The sequence below is a fragment of the Poecilia latipinna genome, unplaced genomic scaffold (assembly GCF_001443285.1).
Source record: "Poecilia latipinna isolate Pla-1442-1.1 unplaced genomic scaffold, P_latipinna-1.0 Scaffold2776, whole genome shotgun sequence".
Lineage (NCBI taxonomy): Eukaryota > Metazoa > Chordata > Actinopteri > Cyprinodontiformes > Poeciliidae > Poecilia > Poecilia latipinna.
In genome coordinates, this window is record NW_015115392.1 from 56,184 (window position 1) to 66,548 (window position 10,365).

Genomic DNA, 10,365 nt, shown 5'->3' on the forward strand with positions numbered 1-10,365 from the left:
TTCCACTAATCAACTCCAATTTGGAGACAAGGATGAGCACTTCGGTGCTGAGTTCACCACCTTTCCTTCCCCATGTGGAAGAGCCGCCAATGCCTTTCAAGATGTGGCATATGTTTTTCGACAACTATGTATTAGTAATAAATGCTAGTAAGACGCATGGCCAGATGCATGTCGAAGCACCGTTTTACTTCACTGTCTGGATTAGCGCCTTTTCTACACAGTGCCGGACCAAGGTATATCTTATGATAAAACTATGGTGGCCCTAGTGAAACATTTATCTGAAAGTTAGCGTTGTAGCCTGCAGACTCACCTTCAGACAGCGAGCTCAACAACCTGACGAAACAGCCCTCCAGTATGTTGCTGCCTTGCGGACATTACCTACTCCCTATGGATTTGGACAGATGGAGGATGAGGCTACAGCTGGAGATAAGCACCCCTTGCGATCCCACTCTGGAAAAGAGTGTAAGATCAGATCAACTGAGAAAAGTGCTTCTTTGGGAATACCAGCATTCTATTCTTAGAAAGTGTTAATCTCACCTGCACCAAAAAACAGACCACACCACTTAACCTCCTGGTTCAGTAAGTTTATACCAAGCTGGTTGACAACACTGGTTGACTCATTAAGACAGTTTCTGAGAACAACCAATCAATCTAAACTTCAATGTGATGATGCAGCAGATCGAAGCTTTGGTAAACTAAAAACAGTGTTTCTGAATTCTGGGCTACGAAAATGAGACTCTGCGTATCCAACTTATTAATAACCCTTATGAGGCTTTGTGTGAATTATGATACAACTTACGTCACAACCAGAACCGCTATTTTTTTCCATGCTAGCAACTCGCTAATTGGCTTTTGTCAGTGGTTTAAGGTTATAAAATTATAAAAATTTTAATTTTATAAATAAGGTTATAAGGTTATGTAGGAACACTAGCTATCCCCGATTAAATGTGGCAATACTGTTTTCCCTCTGCATGCAGCTATTGAGGGGTGGCTTATGCCTAAGCCAGTACACCTCAGTCACTTAACCTTGTTTCCTGGAATGTCCAGGGTTTAGGGCATGTAATCAAGAGGAAGAAAATTTTAGATATTTTTGCAGAACGAAGAAGTTGATATTACAGCTCTCCAGGAGATTAGGCGATCAATTAAATAATGGATGCTGGTTTGGATAAATTCTCCTCAGCACATGTATCCCAACCTAGAGACTCCAGTGGGGTGGCGCGCTGCACTATTTGAGAAGTACTGGCTTAATGTATCTGTTTTTGTCAGTGACTATATTTTCTTTGTGTGTTACTCTTGCACCCTGGTTTCCTCTAACCTACATAGAGTAATAATTCTTTCAGGGGAAGGAGAGGCCGGATTAGAAATGCCTTAATACTAATTCCATTATATTCTCATGAAGGTCATTGGCTGAACATTCTTTGTCTCCAACTGTTGGGAATCTCCGGATGCCTGACTTACAACAGATACAAGCTTGTTTGCTCTACTTGTCATAAGGTAAGTGTTCACAAATAGGCAAACGGGTTGTAAAGTCTGTATACAACTGAACCATCACAATTTCCCTCCAACCAGGGGCATTTCAAACTAGTGTGACGCAGTGAAGCCTGTTCCCAATCAGAATTTGGAGAAACAAAAACAATGGAAACTGCTCTAAAAGTTGCATTAAAAGACCATTAAAAACGCCAACTTTGCATTAAAAGTGTCATTATTTACCGAATGACACTTCATGACAACTGTCATAAACATTCATAAAGACTCCTTCATGTTTATGACAGTGTCATGTCAGTCTTATGCACATTCCTTCAAATAAAGTGTTACCAAGGTGTCTAAAAAAACCATGGTGTGTAAACACAACACACAGAGGAATACTGATTAAAACAATTGAAAATTTTATTGAAAGATATTTTAATTCTTGACCATGAAACATTAATTATAAAGAGTCACTATAATAAACACATTTTGGTCCTATAAGAAAAAGATAAAAACATCATATAATGCAAAACAATGTCAAGATGTAAAATATTAACCTTCCCATAATTATTAGCATTCAGGTGCTTATTACTGAAGAATAACAATCATGTTGTTTTGAATAACCATAGTTGGAATGTAACTTCAGCAGCTGCAGAGATGAACTAATGGCACAAAAAAATTTAACAACAGGTTCTATATGGATCAGCTTTCATCCTGAAAATAAATACAGGACATTAACAAATTCACTTCATATAAATGGTCCATACATCAGAGTTACAACAATAAAACATCCTTCAAAAAGTAAGAACAGTTTGGTGGTGCAGCGGTTAAGCTCAACCCACACATGGAGGCCTTAGTCCTCGACACAGCTGTCGCAGGTTCGATTCCCGGCCTTGGCGACCTTTGCTGCATGTCTTCCCCCTTCTGTCATTACCCACTTTCCTGTCAATTAACTATCAAATAAAGTCACTAGAGCCAAAAAAATAAAAACCTGGAAAAAATAACTTTTCACATAACTATGTCTATTTGTCATTATTTAATAGTACTAAAACCTGTTACTTCTGCTGCTCAGGGTCTAGTTCAGGAAGGAAAACATTTCTTCTTTGCTTCAAGAGTTCAAAAAACACTGTGAGCATAGTGAAAAGTCTGCTTTGTTATGTGGGATAAAATAATACTGCTTTACACCTAAATCTCTGTACTAATAGTCAATATTGGGATCATTATAGTGAGAGTTGTAGTCATCATGGTAACCTGCGTGGTACTCCTCTTCCTGAAATTCAACCTGATAATCACTGTCACTGATTTCTGAACCATTTGTACCGGTGCCCTGGCTACCATTCTTGTGAATAACTGGTTCTGTTGGAGGGGCGCAGTACTTGGGGTCATAAACTTGCCGGCCCAGACCGTACACGCTCATGCCCCTCTGAGATGCCACCTTGTTGGTACCCATCTGGAGGGAGATGGTGGAGTTGTCAAGTGGCTGCAGCGCCACCTTCTGATCAAAGATGTCTCTACGGGTACCAGGAGCCGACATGCCTGCCTGTCAGACATCACATTACAGCATGATTAGTGTAATTTTCTGTTTATGTCCTACACCAGGGGTGGGCAACTCCAGGCCTGGAGGGCCGGTCTCCTTCAACTTTTAGATGTGTCTCTACTTCAACGCACCAGAGTCAAATAATGAGTCGTTAGCAGGACTCTGGAGAACCTGACTGCACTTAAGAGGTGATTCAGCTGTTGGATTCAAGTGTGTTGGACCAGGGAGACATCTAAGAGCTGCAGGACACCGACCCTCCAGGACCAGGATTGCCCAACCCTGCTCTACACTGAGTGCTTTGAGACTGAGAGTGCTTAGATACTTGTCCTTAATCAGGTCATCCTCATTAAGAATATCAGTTCAAATGCAGAAAAAAAATGACGATGGCATTTATGCCAGTGACAAGTGTGTGTAAAACCACTGACCAGCACTGCACTGCAGGTACATCAGCCCATTAAAGTTGAATTATTTCTTTCCAGTAATTAGTTTTTTCTTTTCATGTCAATTATGAAAAGTAAAAGCTTCTCAGAAAAATTCATTCATTCATTGGCTTCTCAGAAGAAGCCTTTACTAGTAACCCTGATCCAGAACCCTGATTCACGGGCTCCGTGGAAGACTACTAGGCTACTAGAAGATGTGACTCAGTGAGTCTCTACCCACTGAGTCACATCTGTCTAAGGGCCCTTTTCCACTAGACTGTCTCTAACCTGTTGGCCAGATTCATCTTCCATTAACAGATCCGGTACAATTCTGCCTGGCTGTTCTCAGATTTTCATATTTACTTTAGGGGTAGTCCTAGTAGGACCGAGCAGGGTACCACACCAAAATGTTTTGATTGACAGCTGACATCATTCATTGATTGGCTCATGATTTAAAGGTAAATTTAATTTTATTTATATAGCACATTTTCAGCAACAAGGCAATACAAAGTGCTTTACGGGATTTCAAAGGAAATACAAGTGACTGACAACTCCAAAAAACATTATAGTTTAGTTGTGGACCATGGACATGCTCTGTGCTATCAGAGAGCTGAGTTTAATTATGAGTTTAAATAATGGTCAGCTCCAGGAAAACACGTGCTAAGTTTTGGAGCGGAATGACCACGATTTAGCATCACTGCTAGCAGCTCGTTGCTTTGAATTATGGACAGCAATAAAGAAGAGAGAAACTGTGAAGCTATGGTCAACTTTCTGACAAAGCTGCAGTTTTGCATCGAGTGTGTGAAACACTGGAACTACATAATATTAGCTTGTGATGTGAATTTTGTTTTTCCTTTTGAGTTAAAAAATGAATAAATGAAGTTCAGGCATGGCTATCTGTCTACATCTTTTTAGTGCATTACCTAACTTCAAAAGGTTGCACATTTCAAAAAATAAAGTGCCAGAATGTAATCATATTTATATGTCCATCCATCCATCCATTTTCTTCCGCTTCATCCGGGGTCGGGTCGCGGGGGCAGCAGCTTAAGAAGGGAGGCCCAGACTTCCCTCTTCCCAGCCAAAAAACAATCGCCCTCCAGTGTGTCCTGGGTCTTCCCCAGGGCCTCCTGCCCGAGCCACCTCAACTGGCTCCTCTCGACGTGGAGGAGCAGCGACTCTACTCTGAGTCCCTCCCAGATGACCAAGCTTCTCACCCTATCTCTAAGGGAGAGTCCAGACACCCTGCGGAGGAAAAACATTTCGGCCGCTTGTATCCGTGATCTCGTTTCTTCGGTCATGACCCAAAGTTCATGACCATAGATGAGGGTGGGAACGTAGACTGACCGGTAAATCGAGAGCTTCGCTGTTTGACTCAGCTCTCTCTTCACCACGATGGACCGGTACAGCACCCGCTTCACGACAGATGCTGGACCAATCCGCCTGTCGATCTCCCGCTCCCTTCTTCCCTCATTTGTGAACAAGATCCCAAGATACTTAAACTCCTCCACTTGGGGCAGGACATCCTCCCCCCCGACCCGGAGAAGGCACTCTACCTGGTGTAGAGCTGGTCCAGTGTTTCACAACCAGGACTAAAACCACACTGCTCTTCCTGAATCCGAGGTTCGACTATCCGATGGACCCTCCTCTCCAGGACCCCTGAGTAGACCTTACCAGGGAGGCTTAAGAGTGTGACCCCCCTGTAATTGGAGCACACCCTCTGGTCCCCATATTGACTATCCATATTTATATGGATAGGGAAATAATCAGTTGATTTGAGTCTTTAGCATTATGTTTGGGCCAGTATTGAATTTCTATACGTTACCCTGTTGTTCACAGGTTGTCATTCACAATGACAGGGGTGTCAAACTCCAGTCCTCAAGGGTCGCTGTCCTGCAGTTGTTTAGATGTGCCACAGGTAAAAAACAGTGGAATGAAATGGCTTAATTACCTCCTCCCTATGTAGATCGGTTCTCCTGAGCCTTGCTAATGACCTAATTATTCTTTTCAGGTGTGGTGCAGCAGAGGCACATCTAAAAGTTGCAGGACAGAGGCCCTTGAGGACTGGAGTTTGACACCTCTGTCACGAGAGGACCCAAATTTGGGTCCTCTCGTGAATGACAGGTGAAAGTTAAATATCTGGGTTTGAGCCCATCAAAACCACAACCTTGAGGTTCTCCATTGCTGTGTGCTGCTGCAAACATCAGTGGAGAGTTAACCACAGTTTCTGTATGCTCATGTCTTGCCCAGAAGAGAGAGGAACAGAACGTATAACGGAAAAGCTCACTACCTGGGGTAGAATTAAGGCACACATCAACCAGTCGCGCTCTAGCAACTTGCCAGTGGAAAATCACCCTAAAGGGTAGGTCTACAACCCTGGTCCTACCTACCTACCATTCTCTGAGTAAAGTTTATTCCAAACCTCCCTTTCAGCTGTGAGATGTTTGAGGGGTTCAGCCCCAAGTTGCCCCATAGCATCTCTATATTAGAGCCAGACATGGTTGACACAGACAAAAAAAATTATTTATGAATTCTCAGCAAATCCTGAATAAAAGCATGAGTATGTTTAGTTACTGCAATGTTACAAGATCCAGTTTTATTTCTGCCTTTGTTGTTTCACACTTGTGAACTTTTTTTTTTTTTTTTTTTTTTTTACAGCGACTCTTTTCAAACCTCTGGAATCTCTTTCTGAAGGGCTCAAAAACCTCTCTGGATCTCACTGTAAGCAGTGCATCAAACTATCATCATGTGTTTTAGACTGCATTCACACTGCGGCCTGAAGTGACCCAATTCCGATTTTTTGTCAAATCTGATTTTTTTGCTGGGCCGTTCACACTGCCGCACATATGTGACCTGTATGTGTTCTGCAGTGTGAACGGGCAAACGACCTGAAAGTGTCCCGCATGCGCAGTAGAGGGCGCCATAACGCCAGTGTTCTCAGTGTTCTGCCCCTAGACATAAATACATAGACCCCTCAAGGAGCGGATCGGCCCGTTGCTGCGATACGTCACAGCGTCCACCATATTGAATATGGCTTCTCTGCCAGTAAGCTAATACAAGTAAATGGACCGAACTTTATAAAGTGCCGTTCTACAAAGTATTTTAAGTTAATACCTGTCATTGACACATTTTCTCACACACACTAATATATTTGGTAATCAAAGAAATGACTAAAGACAGAGTTTCTAACTTTTGATGTGATTATTTAATTGTTTGGGGGCATTTCTGAATAAAGAGCACAATGTTTTTATTTGATAGAAATTATTCTGATCATTTTTATATTGACATTGATGAACAGACACACTTTAACAATGACTTATTAAAGAACATATTTACATAATTCCATAATTTAATGTACATTTAACATTTCAAGACAAGAAAAATAATAATTTTGTTGAATTTATTTTTTTTATACATTATTGAGAAATGACTTTTGATCTATAAATCAGTCATTGTCAAACATTAAACTACATATTTTTCTTACTTTTTTCCAGAGAAAAAAATATTACAGTATGCCAACTAGCAAAGAGTGAAAATAATTCTAACAGTAAGTTATTTTTATTTCATTACATAAGCTGTATTAATACACTAAAACTTCAGATTGAGATTTAAAAATACACAAAAAGTGAAAGAATAAAACATTTATTTATTATACTGGGAACACTGGCCCCAGGCAGGGCTTCAGTCTGCTGGTCACAATGGGAGAACTCAATGACTTCTGAGACGTCCTGGTTCACGGGCTAAAGCTAAGGAGAAAAGAGAAATTATCCAAAAGTGTAATAGAAAATACATATATGTTTCCTTCCTATTCAGAAAAATACATTTTCAGCATGTTGGGCTCTGACTCGTAGCATCTTTATAGCTAAATACCAACATGGTGAATCTGAGCTGGAAACAGACTGAAGAACAGCAGCTCAGGTTCTGATCCTGACTGATCTTTCCTCACAAAATCCTCTGGTTTTTAATTAACTTCTCCTCTAACAGTAGTTTTTCATCACCTCTCTCTCATTAGAAAACAGTGTGAAAACGTTAGCTGCTAAGCTAACAATCAGCGGTTATTTCGGGCCAATTAAGCTACATAGAAAATATTTTTCGGTTGTTTAGAAGCGAATTTCTGGCTGCAAACTCAAGTAATTCTGATCTTTCATCCTTACCTGGGGAAGGTAATGCCAATGAATCCAGTTTGTTTCGTAAAACGGTTAAAACACACAGCACTGGACTTAAGGAGCTCCGATCCTCTGCTGCCACATAGAAGATGGCGGTGACGTTAACGTAGGACTCAGCGCTCAGTGAGGCGTCTAGTATTCATGTCTATGGTTCTGCCAACCGCCATAAAAAGAAGGAGTTGGGGTGCTGTGGTGGCGCAGGGGCGAAGCACAACCCATGGATTGAGGCTTTAGTCCTCATGCTGGTGGTTGCAGGTTTGATTCCCAGCCTGGCAACATTTTGCCGCATGTCTTCCCCCTCTCTCATAACCCTCTTTCCTGTCAAACTACTTTCAAATAAAGGCCACTAGAGCCAACAGAACCTTTGAAAAGAAAGTGCTCAGTGTTTGCGGAAGCAATTGTTGTCCGACCGCTGCCAGCATATTAACAACTTAATCCTCATTATAGTCGGTCAGGGTTGTTATTCTTCCTGCTTGCGTGTATCAGGACAAAGAACAGTGACTTTTGTCGAGTATCAATGATTTTCAGGTTGGATGAATGCGACCTGGACATTAGGTCACATTTGAAGAGGATACGTATCTGATACCCAAGTGGCCTGGGTCACATTCGAAAAGAATCCGACCTGTGTTGTTCAGACTGTAAAGAAAAGATCAGATACAGGTCGCATTACGTCCAACAAATTGGAATTAGGTCACTTCAAGCTGCTTTGTGAATGCAGCCTTAGTTTTCTTTTTTTTAACTATATTGTTTGAATTTCTCAGTGATATAAATTTTAGACTGTTCTCATTTTTTATATGATTACATGCAACTAACCAGTGGATTTTATGAGAACTCCAACTCTGTGACATCATGTAACAACTAAAAAGAATTATCAAAAGTGAGGCGCAAACAGCAGTAAGGTATAACCTGGCTGGCTCCTTTGTTGGTGCCCATCTGCAGACTGATGGTGGTCTGGTCATACGGTTTGTCAGTGTGGGTCTTTGGGTCATACAGATGTCTTCTGGTTCCATACGCTGTCATTCCAGCTTGACTGGCACACTTGTTTGTTCCCATCTGAGGATAAAACAGAAACATGGCCTCTCAAACTCACATCACTTAATTCTCTAGAATGAACATGGAGATTTAGTTTAGAAATAAAAGAGATGTCTGTCTCAGCAAAGACTGAAAATGTATAGGCTGAAACTGTTACCTGGAGCCCAATGACACACTGCCCAGCCTTGATCTTCTCTTCATCAAACTGCCGTGCTTGTTTGTCTGCATATTTCACCCCAATATCAATCTTTGTGTCCATGCCTTTTGTCTTTGCCTGATAGACCCAACAGAACAGAGCCAGAACTAATTCCTCATGAGTTTAATCATTCACCAGCAAAATTCTGCTCAGAACAAAGAATCCATTAGCAATGTGTCTGAACTTACCATGCTGGCCAGTGCAAGCAGTGTGGTCTGTACTTGAGTCATGTTTCCATTTTCAAACAGGTCATTGGCCTCAAAGATATCAGTAGGCTTCAGGCCGTAGGTCAGGATTGCTTTGATGAAATTCCCAAGGTTTTCAAGCTGCAGAAATTAACATAGAGGGAAAAAACAACCAAACAAAAAAACAAACACTTGTTTTAATGTTTTGGCAAGAAACAGAAGACATTCAGCTAGAGATTAGAGAGGAGTCTTACCTTGTGCCAGTTCAGCTGGGAGTGGTTGATCTTCTTAACTGTGCCAGGTTGCAGCTTATTTATTAATCTAAATGGAACAAGACAGACTTGAAAATACCATCTATTTTTTTGAGGTTCTGTAGTCACATACTGAGTGACAACAGGCTCATTCACACACATCCCCATCACTTCAGAGTCCATAACAATAGCATTCAGCTCCAGATAAGCCCAGCTGATTGGATCTTTTTCACAATCAGCTTCCAGCAGCAGGGCTAGTATGTTGTAGATCCTCTGTATGGTGGAATACCTGAATATGCTGCAGTCAGGGGTCACACATGTTAAAAGTTAACTTCAAGAAGGAATAATAATCATTTATAGATTGGCACCACTAATAGTGACAGCAAGTTGGAGGAGCTGGTAGCTCTGTTATTAGAGCTATTCTAGTAACAGAGCTACTGGAGTAGCTTTTTGTTTCTTTTTTTAGACTGGATCATCACGTCTTTGGTTGAAGTGCTGCATGTTTAGACAGTTATTTCCATGGTTTTGGATGCTCTGCAGCTAGAAGGATTTTGTAAAGCAAAATGTTGGACAATGATAGTGTACAACCAAAGGAACACGGTCAAATATTAAAAATAGTAAAGAAACTGGTCCTCGACCAGATTGTTTCGGCCCCAAGCCCAGTGCCTGACTATTACCTTGGGATCCCAATACCAGCATGCTAATCCCAAATAATCCATCTACAGTCCAAGACAGCCATGGTATTCCAAACCACTCATAGTCAGGCAGCTTCTTAATACTTTTTAATATTGCATTGGTGGCAACGGTGGGATCCAGACCTCCTTTGTTGGACAAACAAGTGACAATGATATTGGTCGGCATGATATTCGATCATATCTGTTTTAGATATCGATTATCAACTTTTCACTTCTACTATGGCCAGACGATATCAGTAGGCCACTTGTATTAGGGAAGGAAGTTTGTTTCTAATGAATAGGACAAACTATTATCAAGGTATATTTGGCAGGTAAAAGACCCAAAATTGGATAAACGGCCTTACAATTGGGCTGCACAGTGGTGCAGTTAGTAGAGCTCTAACCTTCTTGCAGCAAGAAGGTTCTGGGTTCGATTCCCAG

The 10,365-nt window shown here is 41.3% G+C and overlaps 1 protein-coding gene and 1 long non-coding RNA gene across 3 annotated transcripts in view; one reads left to right on the forward strand and one right to left on the reverse strand.

Annotated features, from left to right (window-relative positions):
* Positions 1 to 2,626: 2,626 nt before the first annotated feature.
* LOC106939112 (calponin-3) overlaps positions 2,627 to 10,365 on the reverse strand; it is a 13,934-nt gene continuing 6,195 nt past the window's right edge. Inside the window, exons 2-6 of one of the 2 annotated variants that reach the window (XM_015021410.1) lie at positions 9,254 to 9,320; positions 9,003 to 9,140; positions 8,776 to 8,892; positions 8,493 to 8,639; positions 2,627 to 3,007 (exon numbers count right to left, since the gene is read on the reverse strand). In XM_015021410.1, the coding sequence (XP_014876896.1) occupies positions 2,666 to 3,007; positions 8,493 to 8,639; positions 8,776 to 8,892; positions 9,003 to 9,140; positions 9,254 to 9,320 (811 nt within the window). In that variant the 3' untranslated portion in view covers positions 2,627 to 2,665. Of the gene's footprint in view, positions 3,008 to 8,492; positions 8,640 to 8,775; positions 8,893 to 9,002; positions 9,141 to 9,253; positions 10,177 to 10,365 lie in introns of those variants that run through there. The other variant, XM_015021408.1, reaches the window with a different exon arrangement.
* LOC106939113 (uncharacterized) lies at positions 5,068 to 5,940 on the forward strand. Its single transcript, XR_001422763.1, has 2 exons — positions 5,068 to 5,240; positions 5,545 to 5,940. It is a non-coding gene; the product is annotated as an uncharacterized LOC106939113 (long non-coding RNA).